This window comes from Bactrocera tryoni, chromosome 5 (genome assembly GCF_016617805.1).
Source record: "Bactrocera tryoni isolate S06 chromosome 5, CSIRO_BtryS06_freeze2, whole genome shotgun sequence".
Lineage (NCBI taxonomy): Eukaryota > Metazoa > Arthropoda > Insecta > Diptera > Tephritidae > Bactrocera > Bactrocera tryoni.
The window spans coordinates 31,821,893-31,846,036 of record NC_052503.1 but is presented as its reverse complement, the minus strand read 5'-3'; the positions used below and the strand labels follow the sequence as shown (position 1 = coordinate 31,846,036).

The following is a 24,144-nucleotide window of genomic DNA, read 5'->3' as shown; positions in this document are numbered from 1 at the left end:
GGGAGCAAGCCAGAAATGGCAGTAAGAGAAGTCAAATCCATTGTCAGATACCCAAGGCAGATTCCATTTGCGGCTGCTACAAAGGTAACAGACGCCTTTAGTCTACCTAGAAGTATTTAAATAATACGCCGGCATTTGTGTGATCATGACTTGGGGCCCCCGATCCATAAAAAAGGCTTAAAACACATGTTGAACAAAGACTTTGATTCGCTAAAGGAAATTTTAATTGGTTTTCGAAAAAATTATGGAACATTTTATGGTCGGACGAATCGAAGATTTTTAAGTATGGCGGAAAAGGATCAAGTCAATATGTAAGACATCTGCCCAATACCGAATACCAGCCGAAATATACAACAAAAACGGCAAAACATAGTGGTGGGAGTATCATGGTTTGGGCATGTTTTTCTTGGCAAGGTATATGACCCATTTATTAGATCAAAGAAAGCATGACTGATGATCCATATGTCGAAATACTCCAGAAAACCATGCTGCCGTATACCAGTGAAGAAATTCCGCTTGTTTGGACGTTCCAGCAGGACAACGATCAAACAAGTAAAGGTGCTAATAGGCGGCTTGAGGAAACGAATGACAAGGTAATGGAATGGCCGCCTCAGTCCACTGACATCAACCCCACAAAAAATTTGTGGACTGATGTCAAGGAGACAGTAGCCCAATGTAAGTTGACATAAATCACGCAACTATAAGATGTTTTGAAGAACGCAGGGAGTCTATTTCCATCGAAAGATGCCAAGAACTCGTTGTCTCAATGCTACGACGCTGTGCTGCAATATTAAAAAATTACGGTCACGCAACTAAATACTAATTTCATTAAAAGACAATATCCTATTAAAAAAAAAGCAAAAATAAAAAATTTTACTATGTTTTGGCGAAATTTCGGGTTTAATTTGTTACACTATTAAGTTTTTGAACGCCGAAATTCCTCATAATTTTTTTCATATATTTATAATTCATTGAAACTAGTTAAACAATGAGTTTTTTGTTGTGATTTGTTTTACCTACTGTTAGGGCTTTTATGGTAAAAAGTATTTTTTTTATAAAAGCGATATTTTACGGTTTTTTAACAGTTCGTCTTCTACATTGGCACACTACTAAGAATTTGACCGTAGCTGTAAATATCTGCGGACAAACTTTTCGTGTCACACTAATTGATTTATGGAGACTTCACAAGAATATAAAAGAGAGCATACCAACCTAGAAAAACATGGAAATGTACCATCTCGTCATATTTTGGAATTTCTTTATTTTATTGTCTTAAAGGAAAACAATTTTTTTTATTCAATATAATAATTGCTATCGAGAGTCATACACAGCGATCTTAGAACTATATACATACGTACATATTCACAAAAGGACTATGATTGAGTCCTTTAGTGCTGGTTATTTCCTTTTTATTCTCTTCAGGTCTGAGAACAGGAAAATTCGCTGCGAGCTAGATCTGAAGACTACGGTAGAAGCAATTTCGCCATCGTTTTTAGTGATTTATAAGACGTTAAATCTGTTGATTGTGAACTCTCACGACATCGTCTAATTTTCTCACGTTCATTTGATATCTTTAGAATATCATACAATAGTCTTATTTTAATATAAAAATTTCTTTCTTCTTTTTATATCAGTTTATGTGACCTTATACCAGTTGTTTGTTCGATTTGTCATTCCCCAACTTTTGACGAATTTCAAGACAACCTTCCTCTCTTGTCACTCTATTTATTCTGAAGAATTTTTTAAAAAATATTGACATTGCCAATTACTTTAGCCTGTTAATACCGCGTAGGGTTTCAGTTTCAATATTTGAAAAGTATCGTAATTACATGGTATTGGCATATCCAATCGTTGTTCATTTGCGGTCATACGCAAATATTCGCGAAGCAACCAGAAAAGCTACACTTGCGATCTTTAAGTGGAATTGAAAATTAATTAAAAAAGAACACTGAATAAATAAGTGTAAATATTATATGCAAATAGATATAGAAATATATTTAGATATGTGCAAATTCATATACATACTGTATATACATTACACTATATACATACATACATATGTATGTATATAATTTGCGGCTTGTTTGTGGTTAAGCTTGCGGTGTTGTCGGAATATGGAACACACGACATACATTGGTACATATCTACATATGTACATTTGTACATCTATGAAAAGCTAATTGACACTTGGAAACAGAAGATCAATTCGAGCATTGAATTGTTTTCCACAAAAATACCAAATGAAATGAGTGTAAACTCTTACTCAAGCACTTTGCTATACACTCGCCCCTTTGTTGTTGTTGTTGTTCTTGTTTTATGACTGCCCGCGCTTGTGGGGCTGATAATAAAACGATATGTTGCGAGCAAATTAATTTCAACTCAGAAATAATAAAGCGACAGTAAGAAAAAAGTTGGCATATTTATATCGAACCACATGCAAACATATGTACATATTCATATGTATGTATATATAGTTAAAATTATATGTATGTGAATTTGAAATGAACACACAAGTGCCCTAGTGACCAGTGATCACGCAAACGCCTCTCTGTTTTTAATTAAAAATGACATAAATGCTCATATGTATGTTAATATATGTATCTGTATATTGATATGTGTGTATGTGTGAAAGCACAAAAACCAGTTTGTTGTAATTATTACAAATTTACATGGAGTTTGTATTTGTATACTCATTTCTAACCAAGCCACTACTTATAACTTTAGAAACCTAAATTAATCCAATCGTCAACGATTGGGGAATCGGGTGCGCCATCTCCTGGTGTTAAGCTTTCACTGACATTCAGCGGGTTGGGGAAGTGTTCCTCCCTCCATAATTTCAGTATGCTCTGGCCATCAATCACTAGATCACCTCTGGGGGTTCTACAAGAGTATGCTACGGTCTTGAAACCTTCTGTTAGTCGACCCATCTTTTCGTAGAATTTTCGAGTATTACCCCTGTCGGCCAGCTTGTCAAGTTCTTCGTACTTACGCATTTCAAGCCCTCTCTTTTTTGTCTGCAAATGCGTCTCGAAGAGGGAATCTTCAGGTTTCGATATCTAACCCATCATCCCGCACGTGTTGTGGTCGATTGTAGTGTTGCGAGGTAGACAGTCTGTTTTCTCTCCACTGCGACACTGCGGTCCTCGTCGTACCAGCTGTTCTTTTGCCTCTTACCGAAAACCAATGTGTTCATTTGCTGCTGTACTGAGGGGCTTGAAATGTTCCACAGTTCCATAAAACCAAGGTGCCGACGAGTGCTCTCAGAGTACAGGAGTGCAAGTCGAGAAAATCGTCTGTTTTGTTTGCAGCTTCTCGACGTCGAAGCTTCCTTGCGTAGGTTGAAGTGAGGTTTTTGCTGCACAGAGGCGGGTGCGTATCTTGGCTGCAACAAGATAGTATTCCGAGTTGATGTTAGGACTTCGGAGCGCACACTCATCGAAAATACTGGAGACGTGTTTTCGTTTAGCAGAACAGGAGCGATTTGATTGGTGTCTTTTCGATCCGGAGACAACCAGGTTGTTTGATAAATTTTTCTATGCTGGAATCTAGTACTACAGATAACAATATTTCCGGTCCAAGCGAAGTCGGTCAGCCTCAACCCATTTGTGAATGTTTTATCATGGAGGCTGAAATTACCAACCGTTGTGCCAAAGATACCTACTTTGTCCATCCTCGTGTTAAGGTCGCCAAGCATAATTTTGACATCTTTGGTCACATCGTCCTTCTCTTCCGTCGGGGGGTGGACGCAAATCAGCGATATGTTGAAGAACTTCGCTTTGATGTGGATGGTGGCTAGACGTTCATCCACCGGGGTGAATGCCAGTATTCGACGACGGTGTCTTTCCCCCACCACGAAACCCACACCGAATTTGTAGTATGGCTAGTGTAGTAAATGCCACAGGGACCTACTCGTCTCAGTCCTTGTCCCGTCCATCGCACTTCTTGGACGGCGGTGATTAGAGCCTAACACAAGGATCTATTCGTCTCAGTCCTTGTCCTGTCCATCACACTACTTGGACGGCGGTGACGTCAGCCTTTACTTTTACGACAAGATCAACCAGCTGGGCAGCGGCACCTTCCCAATTAATAGACTGAACATTCCAGGTGCATGCTATTAAATCGTAATCCTTAATGAATTTGCTGTGGTCGTTATCAAAGGGGGGTCTCTAGTCCTAGGCTGTTGTATTCTTTTTATTGGGGGTGTTTTTTTTACGTGGCGCGTCCCAAACTCAACGCACAATCCTGAGGAGAGATGACTCGCCTTTCAACGGATGATTTTAGATACTCAAAGGAACTTAGTTTAAGACCGGAAGTCATGAGCTGCTTGAGCCATCTGTAAAATAATCGTTTCTGACCAGTTCTAAGTGAATGGCGTTCAGAGAATTCAATATCAATTTCTCACTTGCATGAACTTCTTCACATGGCTCTATCCTTAAATGTAAAGTTTTTGTTAAATAAAATAATTACAAAAACAAAAAGAAAAATTGTTTTTTAATTAGTGCAAAAGGTGTGTAAAAAGTAGTTTTTTTTTTATAAAAATTAGGAATAATAAATAATAAAAAAATTACCAAAAAAATAGAAACATTGAAAACAAGTAATTAATGTTTTAATTCATAACAGAATAAAAGCGGTGTAAAAAAATAAGAAGAAACAAAACATAAAAATAAAAAAGTAACAAAAACAAAATTAAAAATAAATATATGCGTATTAAACTAATAAAAAATAAAAATAATATGTAATTACTGAAGTTTAGAAAATTCGTAAATATAAATTGACGTAAGCATATGCCAATAACAAACAAATCTATAAATATAGGCATTAATAAACTGTGCCACGTGCTCGGTCAATATTTAAAGCAAAACACTTTTAACAGGTCTTCTGAGCGGCTTTTCTGCATTTGCTTGCTACAGTTAACAATTAACACTTTTGTGAAAATCAGCAAATAATTCGCAAACCTTTATGTACATTTTGTTGCTTTTGCTGTACTTTTTTAAACACTTTTACTAAAGTTGTGCTCTTTCCCCACCCACACACACACTTACCTCTAACTCACGCTTATCGCTAACCGATTAACGGCGATAGCATTCAGATTTGACTAATTGAAATTTAATTAACATAGAACTAATGTTTGGCGTGGTGTGTATATACTTACATATAACCCATTCATATGACCATATTTAGTATGTGGAAAGTGGGTGTGCCCGTGGCTCGTCATATGACAGTGGTTACTTTTTAATGAATTTCGGATTTTTGTGCTATTTTTGGCAACAAAAACTTAGATGCTGACAATTTTAATTATGAAGTTGTTATGGAAGTTCGAAAATAGAATTAAGCCAAAAATAGATTGCAGGCACATTATTTCACTCTTCACTGGGAGTGTGCCAGCTGTGGCTTTGCAGAGCGACACCTGCAGTATCAAGTCAAATTAATAAATAAAAAAATAATAATTAATATCAATCGCTTGAAAAAAACTAATTTAATTATCGATTTTGAGTTAACTTGATCCCTTAGTGGATCTCCACGAGGACCTCCAAAAAAGGTTTCTCGCATTGAAGTGAATTTTTCTGCCTACAATTAATTCATATTCAAAAACCAAAAATGGTGTTGTTACTATAGATGGCGCTGAATGCCATTCTACACATTGCACCTATAGACTTGGTAGGTGCTTGGCGGCGAAGCAACCACCCGAGCATGAACAGCAGGAAATTCTCCACTCTTCCAATCTAGATCACTGCATTGCGAAACCTTCTCCTGGGAGTTATTTCTCTGCTCACACACATGTTAGAGTAGAGGTGCATTTTAACGGATTGGATCGAAGTTAAGAGGGCAAGGTAGAAGGTGGTGTTTTCTGTCGGGAGCTCTCCATAAAGTCTAGTGTCAGGCTATCAGACCACTGTACCGGTAGATATACTACTCCGAAGATCAGCCTTCTTCTGATAGGGGTTCATTCACTCCGATAGCCGAGCAGCTATACTGGCTTTGAGCTCGCTGACAATGCGCTCAAAAGTAGTCAAGGAGAGCATGCCCTAATTAGCAATTTCCATATTAGACTTGTAAGGGTGCCTGTTTATTGCGGAATCGCCGGAAACTGCAAAGATGAGCATGCTAGGGAGGACATCCTTACTCCAATTTTGTTCGATTGAAAGCGAGTTTTTCTGCCGTCTTCTTGTGTTCTAGCATAGGTCTTATGTACCTCGAATAATCTCGGCAAGCGCTGGCTCAAAATGAACCGTTAGATGTCCTCCGACCAACTCGCGCTTAGCAAAGTCAATCTTGCCACAATGGTAGGTGTCCTGACTGCACACTATGACGGTGACTGAATATTTTGTCAAGACACTCTTTGCAAAGCTTTTTGAAGGAAGGCACGGTGGAATCTTCTACTTAATCACTTTCTCCTCTGTTATCCGGCTATTGCCTGACTGAGATTGAAATATCTCGGTAGACACACCTTTGGAGAACCTAGCGAAGTGTTAGGAACTCATAATAAATTCTTGATGAGCTTGAAACGCTTCGTTGATTTACATATGAGGTGATATACTTTAAGGAGCCTTTTGTTTTTTTGGGTGACTATCTGTTCACCTAATCTAACCTATACTTATATATAGTTGTGATCGGAGAACTAGTCAAAGTTTTGATTTTGGACAAAAAGGCAGCTTCATAAATAAATCATATTTTCTTTAACATGTTTGCATTTTGACAATTTGAATTAGAATCTGAGAAATCGTGGGTATCGTTTTGAAAAAGATCATATCTCCAAAACCACATACTCTTTTTGAAAAAAATTCAGCTTTGTCGGGACGTGTCGAACAAGAACGCTTCTCATATCTGAAATGTTCACCAAAATCATTCGAACGGACTCGTGAGAGATGTCGAGCTCTCTTGCATCTCTCTAACACTTGCCTGACGATTTTCAAGCACCATATCCTAAATTTTGTTTTTAATATTTTCATCAGCTGAATAGTTCGGAGGTCGTCCAGAACGAGGCATAACATCAACGATCTCTCGACCGTCATCGAAGGCTTTGTACCACTCGTTGGCATGTGTTTTTGATTAAAACTGAATCACCTTTTTCAACATTGTAATTTGATTACAGTTTCCGATTGCTTTTTAGTCTCAATCAAAGTCAAAAAATCAAATTCAAATTCACAACTTGATATACATAACTCCATATGAATGTGTATCAACACATCCATACCTACAAAAATATTGAGTTCGATATATTTGACTTTATTCTGCGCGAATTTTGAAGCTCCGACTTTACGAGCATCTATAAAAATTCATGTCAAGAAATATTTGAAAACAAAAAAAAAAGATAAAAAAGACAGTTAATAAATACTTGAGCAAGGTACGTGCCAAGTGTTGTTAAAATCCAGTGAACACCAACTTATATACATACAGGCGTATATGCGGCCATAAAACCCATTTAAATGTTTACAATACCTTGAAATTATCGAAAGAAAAACATTGTCGACGCCACTACTAAGTGAAATTATCGCAAAACCGCCAATTTAACTTTAGTTGATAACTAAAATTTGTACAATAATCGACATGTGACACTTGAAGCACTCCAGTTTCTACAACAGTGGGTAATTAACATGCCGACACACAAACATACAAATACTATATATATGGGGTTCTTGGGTTTCTGAATTTTGAATGCTGGCGTCAAGACACTAGACTCTTGAGAATTGCTGAAAATTTCTTCCTCGTCGACAATTTGTAATTGTTTGGCTACCAGAAATCACACACAATATGCCCGACGACAGTCAACTGTACCAGGAATTGAGTGAAGCGTATCAAAAAGTCATAATTTTATTTAGAGCAATAACAGCAGATTACGTAATAGACTTTGTACACAGCGCTATTGTTGTCGCTTAATTATTGTTGCTTACGCGCACACATACAACCACAGCACTTGGAACAATAACAGTTGTACGCGTGCTAAAAGGAAAAACATTATAAAGTTTTATAGAATAGTAGTAGAGAGAGAGTGTGTAATTCTTGTTTTTCAATAAAATTATATGGGTGATTAAGTCCAAGTCTCAAGCGTTGAGGCGATAATAAATGCATACTAACATATACTCGTACTATATAAATATACTTACATACATGCTGTAATATCAACAGCTAGTAGTTATTGGAGCATTGCGTATATATAGTTGGGTTAAAGATAATATTTGTGTAAGAAGTAAATCGTTGATAATAAACCGTCAAGCTCCATAAAGTAGGGTTTTCGTAATTTAAACTATTGCATTTCTGCTTTATTGACAACACATTTTTGTTAATAATTGATTCATTGTTTAATTCACTTAAAGATTAATATAACTTAAATCATGAAATTTTGTTTGATATATTCCAATGTTGTTTTCGTGTTGTCTAAGAAATACCGAGCTTTTAAGTTTCTTAACTTGATTCTGAGGGATTGAGATCTTCTTTCTATGAGGTCAAAATTAATAGATAGTTTTCTAAATCGATTACGGGATACACTGGCACTGATATATTTTAATACAAATGTTGTTGTTGCTGTAAAGGGTATCTAATCGCCGTTAGGATGGTAAGGATTAGATAAGTTGTTTTCGTGGCTATCCAACGGTAGGCGCAGGAAACGTGCTGTTTCGATGGAGTCAGACCATAGGGAAAAAGGTGTCGGTGTCATGTGGGGACTCTTTGTACGCTGGACACATGCTCGATATGTCTGGATCGATTCTGGATAAGTAGGAATTTAACCTGCTACAGTATCCAGTATGAAGCTGGCAAAGGGTCACTCTCGATTCTCGCGGCAACTCGAGCTCCTGGTCTGCAACGGGTGGTGGTTTGACTCTAAGTACGCCATTCACTGAAAGGTATTCCGTGAAGGTGTTGATGATTCCACTGTCATGTCATGTCTGAAGTTAGTTGCGTCCAAAGTCTGGTCGGCGTATTGTTTTATGTCGTCGACGTAGTTGAGGAAGGACCTCTTGATGTTTCTAGGAGGCGGTTCCGCTCCAAAAAGCTGAACGATTTCTGCGAAAGCACCCCAGCAAAAACTGCTTCGACATGAGTTGATTATGCTCCGTAACTGGGAGCATACGGGCCTCACTGTGTAAGTGTACGATGGGAGACATCACGAGGCATCCTGTTGTAGTCCGGAGTGCAGTGTTCTGACAAGTTGACGTTCCACTGCATCCAGGCGACCTAATTGGTGCGGCGTAGATACAAATCTTTATTATCGCCTTGAAAATAGGTTTCTTCTGATCCAGTTTAAGCAAGTCAACAATTAATCAAATTTCAAATTATAAACCTCGGTTGTGATAGTTTTAAGTGTCTTGGGAATGCCATTCGAAGATTGTCGGACAGCTTCGACGTTATATTCAAAAAACCTACGTCTCGTCACCAGTCATGATGCGTTTGATGAATGCAGGGTACTGCTACGTTGTCGAGAATCTGATTTGCTACCTCTACTCGCAGTCGGTTTTGTAAAAGATACTGGTCTTTTGGTACTAGTCCAGCATTGATACGCTGCATACGATAAAACACGTCTTTGCGACTTTTACTCGGCGTCGAATTTGTAAAAGGTTTAATCCTTTTAGTAGAGTCTAGCAATTTACCCGCTTCATACTCAAAATTTTAGCAAAATGCTTTGAGTTAGTCCATAAAAGATGTTGATGTCATCTGATATCTCTGTGATGTCGAAATAACGATTTTATTCGAAGAAAAAACCTTTTTAACGATTTGGTATTCGTGTGCAATTTATATGGACCTGTCAGAGTCAAATTTTTTGAAAGCAATCATTACTTCTTTTCTCCAAAATTTATGTGTATGTTAAGCTTTTGTTTTCTTCTAAAATGGCTTTTTTTGTCCGTGCAGCTTTGTTGCCAAAATATGCTACACACAAGTAAATCCCTGATACTGTATTAAAAAAGCTCATTTAATTAATTTAGAGAAGACCGAAAAGTGGGCATTGTTTTGCGAAAAAACATACAACTTTTTAGGCAAAAAAAAAAGTTTATTACTCGAAATAAAAAACACCGTTTATAGAGATTATTGTTGTACACTGCCTTAAACTATGTTAGGCTTCAGAGTACTTTTTGAGGCCTAAGTACAGTAGAGAAATTACAGGTAACCAGATATGTAAAAAATTGATAAGGAAGACCACGGTGCATTGTTTCGTTGGAACAGTATATTCCCCTTCTTCAAATGGGATTCTACTTTATACTTTTTAGGCGTACTGTCCAGCCGGTGACTGTTGTCGTAACGATTTATGTAATAGTTACAGTTAATCATAACTTTTGTGTCATTTCACATTTTGAGTTCGGTTCATTGTTCTATGTTTTTTCGTAAGTCGTGAAGTTTTCTTTGGACTTCGAGCACTTAAGTTTCTTTCTAAAAGCCTTCTTACAGTCATATCACTATTCGCTGGATTTAGAGCAGCTTTTATCTGTCTGGCCGATTTCAAAAGGCCCGACTTGATATTTCGTTCTTCTACAAGAGAATTATTTCTTTTACCGCTCCTTTTTATACCCTGAACAGGGTATATTAAGTTTGTCACGAAGTTTGTAACACCCAGAAGGAATCGTCAGAGACCCTATAAAGTATATATATAAATGATCAGTATGTTGAGCTGAGTCGATTTAGCCATGTCCATCTGTCTGTCTGTCCGTCTGTCCGTCCGTCTGTCTGTATATATACGAACTAGTCCTTTCTCCGAAGAAATTGATCAGATTGGTTTACTATAGCATATAGCTGCCTTACAAACTGAACGATTGGAATCAAGTTCTTGTATGGACAACTTTCACATTTGACAAGATATATTCACGAAATTTGGTATATGTTATTTTCTAAGGCAACAGTGTAATCTCCCAAGAAATTGTTCAGATCGGTTAACTATAGCATATAGCTGCCATACAAACTGAACGATCGGAATCAAGTTCTTGTATGGACAACTTTCACATTTGACAAGATATATTCACGAAATTTGGTATATGTTATTTTCTAAGGCAACAATGTAATCTCTGAAAAAATTGTTCAGATCGGATTACTATAGCATATAGCTTCCATACAAACTGAACACATAGTTACTAAAAGAAATGCACCTGTGAAAGGTATATTAGCTTCGGTGCAGCCGAAGTTAACGTTTTTTCTTGTTTCGGGTTTTCTTTAAATTTTATGGCGTCTGAAATAATTTTTGCCGAGCATGGGAGAAGCTTTTGAATATCGGTGTAAGAATATCGCCATGGGTAATCTCAGAAGAAAATGTTCAGATCGGAACACTATAGCGTATAGCTGTAATACAAACTGAATGATCAAGTTTTTAAGGAATATGTTTTTATTTTTGAGGGGTATTATATGTAGCTTCAATAGCTTCCAGTCAACCGAAGTTAAAATTTTTTCTGGTTTTTTTTTTTTAAATTTCATAATATAATTTGATTTAAGTTCAAGTGAAAACTAACATACATAATTCATTATAGAACCTTTAGTTTCAACCTCGTAATTCGAAATATGGTTCACAAGCACTATGCTCCAAAATATAATAAAATATTCGAGTGCAAGCCAAATATGCATTCGCCAAAGCCCATATACATACATACATAAGTATCTACAGTACTTGTCCAATAAATTACGAACGCAGAAAAAAATATGCAGAGTTCTAACTTTAATCATTAATAAAAACATAAATATTTGACGTATTTAAAAAAAAAAAATGTTTTTTTTTATGCTATATATGTACATTAAACTTAAATTATCACATTTTTGTATTGATTCATGTTCAATATTATTAAATTATATTAAAAATATTAAATTTTTGCTCTCGTTCGTAATTTGTTGAACAAGTACTGTATGTGTGTACATGCATAAGTACTTGCGGCAGTATCAATTTAATAATTGATTTTGCCGATTTTATGGCGAGTCATCAAAAATTTGGTTTGCAGCTACACACATACACACATATATGTGCCAACATGCATGAGAATACACACATTCATTCGACTGCAAAATTTCAAATTAAAATTCATTAGCATTCTGCAGAGAAATCCATATACATATGTATAAAGTGTATATGAGTATGTGGTGATGTGTGTCTGAATAACAGATTTCAAATAATTGCATATAATTAACTAATTATTTTCATTTTAAACAATGACATTTTAATTTGCATTGAAACATTTTATTGACTCTAATAGAATTGCCAAATATTTTCTACAATAAGACAACAAAAACAGCATTAACCTAGTCGATTAATTAACCTAAATGTTATGTACTTATATCGCTGCCTCTTCAGATTAGTTTATCTTTTATCTGTGTTTGTTTGTATGCACCTGTGTGCTTGGCTTCATTGCCAAATTGCGCTTATCACCCGCTGGTCACACTTTTTCTTGGCTAAACAAATACTCGAATTGAAATTTTACCACCTTGAAATTGTGGTAGCTGCCAACTTCCGAAATGAGTGGACTATAATGTATATATGTACAAACATATGTACGCATATTATACATACATACATATATAGTAATGGATATACATATGTACAGAAATGATATATATGTACTATTAATAAATTACGAAAATAAACTAGTAATTATGATCGTCTTAAATCTATTGCCTCATCATATTATGACAGACTGTCAGCCCCTAAGCCATATGATCCGAATGATTTAACCAACTACTATTGCTTATTACCACACATTCGTCGTCGACTCCCAACGCACGCACCAAACACTCAACCGACCAGATAAGATAGGCGGGAGTGCGCTCAGTGGGCTTTCACATATCAACAAATGCACGAACATGAGCATTTTTACAGACGTTTTTATTATACTAGCCTTACAAGTCTTACTCTATGTGTATATATATGTATATGTTTGTGTGTGCTTGTTTGCGCACTCATGTAATTTATCAATTTTGTTCTGAGTGTTATTGCAATAAAGATACAAGAATATCTACATGAATTGCTACTGATAATCGCTTATCATTAGCGCTAAATATTATGCACATAAGATCTCAATTGAAAAGTCCCCGTCGTGCTATAGTAGAAATTTTTTTTTGGAAAAATTGTTGCTTTTTTCGTTCAACATATTTCTTTTCTAGGTTGATGCACTGTGTATAGTAAGCCTCCAACTTTTCGGTACCATGTTATAGTACGATTTGTTCTTTGCTTCAAAATAAGCCTCACCGACGACGGAATTTTTTCCCAGCGAGCATTCTTTTAAGATCAGAGAACAGAAATTAGCCGTTGGGGGTTAGGTCTAGACAATACAGTGAATACGGAAGCAATTTGAAGCTTAATTTCAAACAAGTGCGGCCGTTTTTTGGCGCCTAGGTCCTTCAAACAATTCTATTACGTTATGTAATAGTCGCTGTTTATGGTCCTTCCTTTTTAAAGCTAGTCAATTTCATGCGCATCCTTGCCAGCCGACTGTTGGAGCGAGTTCATCGTGCGCGGTTCACTCGAATAACATTTCGATTGAACTTCAGACTGAAATGATGGATCCATGTTTCATGTGTTGTCACATATCGACGCAAACACTCGGGTTTATTACGCTTAAACATTTCCAAACACCGCCCGGAATCACCAACTACTCGTTATTTTTGATCAGAAGTGAGCTCGCGCGGCACCTACTTTGCACAGAGCTTCCTCATATCCAAATGTTCGTGTATGATGTGATGTACACATTCAGTTGATATCTTTAGAGTGCCTGCTATCTCGAACAACTTCGGTCACACAAAATTATTTTGTGGACTTTTTTGATCTTTTCGTCGGTAACAACGTCCACTTTTCGCCGTCTTCGATACTTATTTCACCACTTTTAAACTTAGCATACCAATCCTTGATGGTTGAGGTGTCAATTTTATACTCCTTCATTGTATTGAAGATTATCATTAACTAAAAATCATATGGATGTAATTATAGTAGCGCCATCTGTGTGTCCGGTGTCTTTTCAATTGGCCCGTGATATACTATATGTAAATACATACCTATATACATACATGTACAGTTACTTGTATATAAAAACTAATGAAACTTATTTTCTAGGTATTTACATATACAAATATGTACATATGTATGTACTCCGTATAATGCGCTCTCTCGTCATCGAACATGCCATAATTGATAAAACGAGTATCCGCCACTGATACGAGTATTGCCTATTTGTCATTACGCCAGTCAGGCAATATGTTTAATTGATTCAATAATAATTTGCCTTGTCAAATAAACAGCATCATAAAAAATCAATTGCAGTCAACGGGTTAGCTACTAGCCTAGCGGTTGGTGTGACGTCCGACATGCCCGAATGTATATACATTTATCTATAGTATACTATGAGTTACGTATGCCACAACTTTCATATTACCAAGTCTAGATGATTAAATTGCATTCTCAACTCAAGTTTCTGGTTGTTATGGTTGATAGGGTTGCATCGTTGATTCTAATTTCAAATAGAAACTATTGATTAGCTGCAGTGTTTTTAATATGTTTGTATATATACATATGTATATAGTTTTGTATATGTACATATGTCTGTACATATATGGTATCTTCTTCTCAGGGGTCTAATAATTTTTTATAATGAAGATATACCTATTTTAGAATAGGCTTTTTGTAGCTGATTTTCGATTAGGACACAAATCACATTTGAAATTTCTGGAATTGGCTTCATTTTTCCGTCTAAAATACTTTACTTTTTTCTTAATGAATTTTAAATCAGACATTAAACTCCCTTCGAACAACTTTCGTCTTCACTATTACATATTTGTCTCTTGAAAATTTTGTAATTCACTTTTAGAGGTTATATTCATTTTTGAATTTCAAAAAAATTTCAAAAAATGTTTTCTGCATTTGTATAAATTGAATTGAAATGTATCTAAGAATATTCTCCGAAAACTTGAAGTTGATTCGGCAAATAGTACCGGAGATATGAGCAAATTTGTAAGAACTTTTTGACCTAGAGTAATCGATTTATTGGCATTTATTTTTTAAAGATCATCTCTTTCAAATGTCGGCTGCGTTACGTCTCAGATGGTCCATCCATTGAGTTCAATTTTCGATTACTCGTTCAAGCATTTCGACTGGTAACTGGCGAATGACAAGCGTGCTATTTTGCTCCAAGGGCTGATCCGAAGCGGGATTGTCCGCACAGACCTCAGACTTTTCATATCCCCACAGGAAAAATTCTAACGGTGTAATATCACACGATGGCCAATCGATCGGCCCAAAACGTGAAGTTATCTGCTCACCGAAGTGTTCTCTCAATAAATTCAAAATGATTCATGCGATGTGTGGGAAGTGGCGCCGTCTTGTTGAAACCAAATGTCGCTGAGATCACGAGTTTCGAGTTGATCGAAAACGTCGGATCTTCTTGGAACTTTTCAAGAGCCCAGTTGAACGATTTGTAAACGGGTTTCGGTACAGTTTGACACGACTCACGCGTAATCTGCCAAATAACAGCTATAAAAAAGTTGCTATTCTTGGATCACCTCCTTTCTATTTAAGCAAGTGGTTTGGTAAATTCAGCAATCAGTAAATCGTGGAAGATACTTTAACAGCTATGTATATATAACAATTGAAATAATATTAATGTAATTTTAATTTATTGTTTTTTTTTCTTATTACCTCGAATATTATTAGTTTAGTATAATTTTTATTACAATAAACATTCACATACTTACATATGTACATATAAATCTATGTAAGAACAGACTAACTCGTCCATATGCTGGAATCAAAAACATTAAATTCACATGTTTCTCAGCTACTTCACATATGTATTAGCTTTATTTATTAACACCTATCCATTTATTTAAATGCTAATCAATCGTCTATTTTTAAAACAAATTATTTAGTGCATTTTCAATTCAAACTTTGTTAGCAATATTCTATCTATTTATTCTATTATCGATAACGTAAACAACCGTGAAATAATGCGAGATCAAATGGCGCTAGGTATTTTCCATAAACACAAATGAATTTGTTTGGCATTTCGCTTCCACGCGTTTCATTGATACGAAGAGGCAAATAGAAGTGCCACAGTGCGAATCGCATTGGTTGACTTGGCGTCTTGTGACTTCAATGTTGACACTAAAATTGCACGAGTATGCAAAAATTTCAGCGCTGCATATATTTACACACTTCTCCACCAACTTCGCTCTCAAATCGTTTGCTACATATTTCATTGAGTTGTGGCGCTGAAAATTTTCACGCTGCTGGAATTGTCGTATATGTGCTAAAACCTCGTTCATTTAACACCTTTAACTACTCGTTTTCAACGTGAGTTTCAGTGTTATTGCTATTGATTAGAGTAGAGACACCGATCTTTCGATCGTGGGCAAAAAGTGCGGCGAAGTGGGAGGAAGTTCGAAAACATAGAAATTTTATTATTTACAAATTTTATTTTTACTGTTTTGGTATTTATTTATATAATTTTTATTTATTTTTTTTTTAATTCTATTTTAATTATTATAATTTTTTTTCAATTTATTTTATTTAATCTTTTTTTAAAATTTTTTATTTGTTATTTTTTTATAATTATTTATAATTTTATGTTATTATTATTTTTAATTATTGTTGTTTTATTCATTAATTTTTTAATTTTTTGTATCTATTCTATTAATATTTTTTTACTTTCCATTATTTAGGTATTTCTTCCATTATTTATTTTATTTATTTCATTATTTAATTTATTCATTATTTATTTATGTTCATATTTTATTTACTTTATTCTCATTTACCATTCCATTTTATTCCTTATTATTTTAATTCATTATCTTCTTTATTTATTATATTTTGTTTCTTCTTTCATTCTTTCTTAATTTTAATTTTATTAATTATTATTTTAATTTTTATTCATTTATAATTGTTTTAATTAGTCTATTTTTCAAATGTTTTAATATTTTTAGTGTATTATTTTATACATATGTTTTTTAAATTTTCTTTTATATAGTACTTTTTATTATATTATCTTTTTGGAAATTATTTCAATATTCTTTAATTATTCTTTAGTTTTTATATTTTGCGTTTTTTCTTACATATTATTTCCTTTCTTTTCTTTTTTTTTTTGTTCAATGTAAATGTTTTTAATATTTTTCAAATATTTTTTTTTTTTTAATTTTCATATAAACGTTTTTAAATATTTTTTCATTTGTTTTTTATTTTTATTATAATTTTTTTATTATTATTTTATTATAATTTTTTTATTTTATTTTATTTTATAATTTTTTATTGTTTTTTAATTTTTCTTAAATTATTATTATTTTTTGGTTTTGTTTGTTTTATTAATTTAATTTCTCTAATTTTAATGAGAATCAATTAATTTAAGGCCACCTACAATAGGCTTGGAATATGGAATTCTGTTTGGTTTTCTGTGAGCATATCAAATTCTCATGTAAAGTGAGAGAACTGTGTCACCAGACATTTCCGCCGCAAGCGAACAAGAGATGATAATATAATATATATGTATATAGTATATACATATGTATATACAAACGCAAAACTTAGTTTATAACTTGCCCTATATAGATACAAATATATAATATAAATTTCTCGTTTTGTTTACTCTTCCAGAGAGCGAAAATATCAATGTTGAGAACAGCTCCCCTGACGAGGTTTCCGAGTTGCAAGCCGTTGGTTCTGTGACCAGCTTAAATGAAATTCACACACACCAGAGCACCGAAAATATCGTTGCCGAGGATTATCAGGCGCAACAACACCAACAACAACTGCCATTACCGCAGCAACAACAGCAAATAATCCAGTCACCGCCAAAGCAGCAGCAACAACAGCAGCCAGCTCAACAACAAGCGTCAGCACATTTCAATGCACAAAATGTTGTTGACATGCCGCCCGTCATCGTTGCGGCCACTGAAGTTTATCACAATCAGGATGACAATGTGCCAAAGGAGGAGCCGACCGAAGTGCCTGTGGCGACAGTGGCCCCAGCAGCAGCACCAGTAGCTGTTCAAGCGGCACCTCAGCAACAACAGCAGCAGCAACAGGCACCAACAGTGGCCGCTGTAGTGGCTGCGCAACCTGCCGCCACCGCTGTGGCAAGTGTTTCGACTGCCACCAATGTGCCGACACAACAACAACAGATACAGACTTCACCGCCTTTGCAGAAGTATCATCATCAGCAACAGCAACAACAACAACAGCAGCAACCACACCAACAGACACACCCGAAACATCAGCAACAATCTTATAATCGTTATGATCAACAACAACAACATCATAACCAACAATATCACCATCAACAAAATCATAGTTATCAATATGAACAACGTAGGCCACAGCAAAATTACAACAATAATCAATCGCGTCGTAAATACGATTACAACAATCAATCGTACGCGCCGAACAATAATAACAATAACAATGGCAACAATAATAACGACTCGGCCATTCAGACTACGAAGACAATGTCTTGGACGAATTCGAGTAAAAAGTCCACAGCATCGGTGGCGGTTACTGCTACACCTAACAGCTACAACAACAGCAACAATAGCAACAACCAAAATAGAACATATGGTCATTCCACCAGGACATATACCAATCATGGACATAATTATCAGCAACAATCGCACTACCATCAACAACATCAGCAGCAACAACAACAACACGGTGGCCACTATAATCAACCACAGATGCGCAATGCTGGCGGCATGAAAATGCCTCCATCGCCGGTGAGCGGCAACAATGCACCACCACAGTTCGGCAACAACAATGCGAACGAACGCCGCAACAGCCAAGCCGAGCAGCCGAAATATGCGAACCATGGCAATAATAGCTCATACAACAACTACAACCAATATGCCAATAACAGCGGCAGCAGCGCGACGAACAGCAGCAATGTGAACAACGCAGGCGCGTCAGCTGCCACATCTACGGCCAGCACCACAGCAGCGCCGCAACATTTTCCACAACAACATCAAGCACAGCAGCAGCAACAGCAACAAGCGCAAGCCGCACAACAACATCAGCAACAAACAGCTGCGCAAGTAGCACAAAACCAGCCACAACAACAACAACAGCAAACGTTAGTTATTGACAGCAAACAATATCCCGGCTTTACTAGCAGCAAGAAAGCTGCAGCTGCTGCCGCCGCCGCCACCATACTGCCGCCGCCACCACAACGCCAACCGCGAATTCGGCGCCACCAATCACAGCCAACACCAACACTACCGCGCCCAGCACACACAATCCTGGGCCAGTCTATTCAACGACACCAACAACGCCAACGCGCAGGTCCACAAGTGCCAGTGGTGCTCAGTCTGGCAGCAGCAGCAGCAACAACAGCAATGTACAAATGCCAACATACAGAATAGCAACTCCTCGCCCGCGTTGCCGCCACCATTTTCATCGAAAAAACCTGTTGCCAAAGTAGCGCCTTATGAATGCGTTGTTCCTGCGCCGGTGAATCCCACACCGCCCGTGGTATTGCCAGGCGCTATGTCCTACTCGGCTGCCTCCGCGCAGGGTATACCACCACAAGCACCCAGCGCAGCGAAGGCACTCGTCAAACCCGAACCACCAACGCCGACTGCGCGCGCCAATCTAGACGAATACACGCTGAAATTCGCCGATTTCCTCACAAAGTCAAAAACCGATCTGTCCACAGTTAGCCTGCGTCCACGCGGTCTCACCAATCCCTCGAACTACTGTTACATTAATTCTATTCTGCAAGCGCTGCTGGGCTGCGCGCCATTCTACAATCTGATTCGCTCCATACCCAAGCAGGCGGCGGCTTTGTCCGAAGTACGCACGCCCACTGTCAATGCGCTGTAAGTCACATTCCCAATGTTTCCTCCAATCGATTAGTTTATTTGCTTTTAATTAGTATCATAAGCAATGCCATAAACAGTCAGCGGTTGCGTTCTGTTCACGATTGTATGCGATCGCGTTACATTTATGGCAGAGTAATTGTTGACGAAACGCCATGTGACGACGCGTGAAACCGTTTTGGTGTAGCGCTGCTGTTGCGGGTATTTTGTTGTAGTCTTTGAATCGCATAGTGAAAGCGGCTGCCAGTTGCCGTTAGCACAAGGAACAGAGACAAACAAATAAAAAAAAGAAATACATTAATTTTTAGTAAATCTGTAATAATGCCATTTTTGGTTTTAACTTATTTATTTATCGTTTATTTTTTATTCTCACCACAGCATTTCCTTTGTATCGCAATTCTCCACACTACCATCTGGTATGCGCTTGCGCACCAATAAAGGTCCCAAAGGCAAAGACGAGTTGGGCAGTGAGCTGCAATGCGATTCGGCCTTTGAACCCAGTGACATTTATCGCTTATGGGTCGATAGCCGTGAGGAGTATGTCGAGGGGCGTCAAGAAGACGCTGAGGAGTTCTTGAGCTATGTGCTCAACAAGCTGAATGATGAAATGTTGGAGGTGTGTACTGAGAAAAAGTGATATTTAATTGCAGTTTTTGCTAAGTTTGCCTTTTATACTTTTAAAGGTTATAAAATTAGTTGCCAAACCGAATGCTGAACAAAATGGACGCAATGAAGTTTCAGAGAGTGAGGATGGCGATGAGTGGCAGGTATGTAAATTGACTTTTAGAATTTAAATTTATTAATTTTTGAAGTCAAAAATGTATGTTATGATATATGAAATATTAATAGTATTAATAGATAATCTGAATAGCACTTTAATTGTGTTAATTAACGCTTTATACCCTAAACAGGGTATATCAAGTTTTCCAAGTAGTTTGTAAAGGCTTGAAGGAAACGTCGGTGGCCTTTAAAGTGCATATGTATGTATTTAAATGATCAGCGTCACGAGCTGAGTCGATTTAGACATGCCAGTATGTTCGTCTGCCGCTTTAAACACAAACTATTCCCTTAGTTTTTGAGATATCGATCTGAAATCTTGTATACGTCGTTTTCTGCTCAATATGGTGCTCATTTTTTGGAACCGCCAATACCACTATAACATAAAGCTGTCATACAAACTGGTCGATGGAAAATAAGTTTTTATATGGAAAAGTTTTTTATTTGACAAGGTATTCATCCCCAAATTTGGCATACATTGTTTTTCAAGTCAATTCTACAATATCCGAACTAATTGTTCAGATTTGACTACTGTAACACATGGCTGCCATACAAAGTGACCGTGACCGAATGATATTAGGTCCTTGTATGGAAAACTTTTTTATTGTGCAAGATATCTTCACGAAATTTGTTATAGAAATATTGTCCGAGGCAGAGCTATAATCTCTAAATATATTGCGCAGATCTGACCATTACAGTATATAACTGGTTTTAAAACTGGCAATGAAGGGTATTATGGCTTCGCTGCAGCCGTAGTTAACACTTTTTCTTGTTTCTCTCTGCATTTGAGCATAAAATTCAAAAGTTTAAATAAAATGCTAATATAAAATTAAATCACATGTGTATATTCGAACTAATAAAGCCTTCCATAATCCTAAATATTCACCATGCACAACTTTTTCTTTCTTCAGATGATTTGCAATAACCGCAATAAAGGCAGCGTCACACGTCAACAAGATTTCGGACGCACTCCACTGAGTGACATATTCCGTGGTGAGTTGCGTTCGCGTTTGCAACGCGAAGGAGAACACTCTACCGATGATATACAACCATTTTTCACATTACAACTCAACATTGAGGTTAGTTAAAATCTTACGATTTTCTTAGATGCAAAAATATTTACTTATATAACTCCTTCTACTCCTTTATATATTTATATGCAGAAAGCCGCATCGGTAAAGGAGGCACTTGAAATACTGGTCGGTCGCGATCAGCTCGAGGGTGTCACCGGCAGCAAGACCAAACAAGAGGTGGTAGCTTGGCAGCAAATGACATTGGAAAAGTTGCCAACAATCTTGATTTTGCACTTGAAATGGTTCGATTACCGCTCGGATGGCTGCACGAAGATACTGAAGAAAGTCGAATTCCCAGTAGATCTGAAGATCGACGCAAGTGAGTGTCACATGCTTATTTCTGCTTTAATTATGGTTTACTAATTCGATATTACTTTCATTTTCTCGCCAGAAATACTCGCCTCCAAGAAGTACTCGATGAAACAGCGCGCCTATCGCCTGTTCGCCGTTGTCTATCATGATGGCAAAGAGGCGACCAAGGGCCACTACATCACCGACGTCTATCACACGGGCTACAGCAGCTGGCTGCGTTACAATGATAGCTCCGTGAAACCGGTCAGCGAGAATGAAGTTCTCTACCCGAAAACACCACGCGTGCCTTACCTATTATATTACAGGCGTTGCGACACAATGCCACAGCAGAACAACTCAACGACCGGTGGCCAAACCAATGCGCACACAAATGCGGCTGGTAATCATGGTGGCCGCGATCGTGATGGCAACAAGTAAATGGGCGTGCGCGCAGTGTGTAAGGCGTGTCAAACACGCCTGCGAGTCAGTACATACTAGGAAGTGGCCAAGCCAAAATCCGAGCACGCATGTGCCATGCGGCAATACGGAGTATACAAACACACAACAACAACAACAACTATTACAGTAATAGCAACGATCAGTCGCCGGTGGAGAGTATAGACACTATTACGTACAAAAATGCAACAGGCAACGGATTATAGCGACAAACCGTTGCAATGTAAGCCAACTGCTAGCAAAAATAGTTCGAAGTAGAACACCGTGTAATATACACATTTATATATACATATGTAAAGGAATATATATAGTTTTTTTAAGTTTATGCTAGATATTACGCATGCAGTTAGGGCTAGCACTTGAAAAATTATAAACGCACGTAAATAATAACTTTTTAAGCATTACTCTTATTTGCATTATATTACAACAAGAAAAAAAACGATTGTTGCCTTTGAACAAAAATTGTATGGGTGAATGTTGGTGGTATGCGGGACATCGAGAGAGTGAGCGAGTGTGCGCCTGCGTGACTGCTTTTACCGAGTTTTGGTTGCTTGCGACGCGTGCAGACGTGTATTTTGTGAAAGATAAGCACGTCTGTAGCCTAGCTCGTGAAGAGTACCCGTAGGAGGCAATGTGGACCATGTATGGTGGCATATGTAATATAATATATATACATATACATACATATAGTAGTAGTTTAATGTAAACAAAAACTGAGCGCATATAAATCGTGTAAATAAACTAGGATCATGTACAAATTACATATATAAAAAATGTTAGTTAAATAAAACCGCTGCACACATGTATACAAAACCGTTTAGAAAAAAAAACAAACAACAAAAAAGCATTGCAAATAACTAATAATGGTTTTGGAATTGAATTATTTCCATTATGAAATAATAAATGATGAATAGCAAAAACAAAAACAACAACTGTAACAACAACGAAATAAGTCATAACAAAACAGTTTGTGAAGTTGAAAATGTAATGAAATGAATTATGTCTGCTTTGTAAATAAAATATAAATAAATATGCAATAAATGTGTCGGCGCTTTTAGCATCATTGAAATGCTTGAGTGCCCATTGGACCAAGTAAATACGTATGAAATGTATACAACAATGAAGATCAATTTAGTTTAGTTCTGTAGTGTAGCGTGTGGAACTCATTGAGTGGAAGCAAAAATATTAAAGTAGTTAAAATACATTGCCTTTTTTCTACAGAAAATAAAAATGTCAACAAATGAAATCTAAAACAAAAAGCAAAAAAAAAAATATAGTTTATTAATTGCTTATTAAATATAATAATAATAAAAATATTTTTAACGACTTATTAAAAAATATTAATATAAAATTTTACTTCAAAATATTAATAAAAAATATTAATGAAAATATTTTTTTAAATATTAATAAAAAAAATTGTTAAAAATGTTAATGAAAATAATTATTATTTCCAAATAAAATAAAAAAAAATATTCTTTCAAATTATTAACAAAAAAAATATTAATAAAAAAATAATTAAAAATATAAATGAAAAACATTATTATTTCAAAATATAATGAAAAATATTATTACAAAGCACTAAAGAAACAATTATTACAAATGTTAAAAACAATGTCACCATTGAAAAATATTAACGAAAATAATCTTAATCCTTAAGCTAAAATATGCGTACATAATATTTATTAATATATAGTCTAAACTGTTTTTTTTTTGTTTTTGTTTTTTAGTCGAAATAAAATTATTATTTTTTAAGTAAATGGCATATTTTCCGAAAATCTTTTAAATTCTGTCTTTATGG

General features: G+C 36.2%; 1 protein-coding gene across 1 annotated transcript; it reads left to right on the top strand.

The window, feature by feature from the left end:
- Positions 1-446: 446 nt before the first annotated feature.
- On the top strand, positions 447-23,458 carry LOC120777104 (ubiquitin carboxyl-terminal hydrolase 10-like). Its single transcript, XM_040108240.1, is given in 11 exon segments — positions 447-552; positions 17,537-19,078; positions 19,081-19,160; positions 19,163-19,209; positions 19,211-19,266; positions 19,269-19,749; positions 20,128-20,365; positions 20,433-20,516; positions 21,438-21,605; positions 21,690-21,918; positions 21,991-23,458. Coding segments are annotated over 11 exon segments (3,369 nt in total). The 3' UTR covers positions 22,329-23,458.
- Positions 23,459-24,144: the final 686 nt, after the last annotated feature.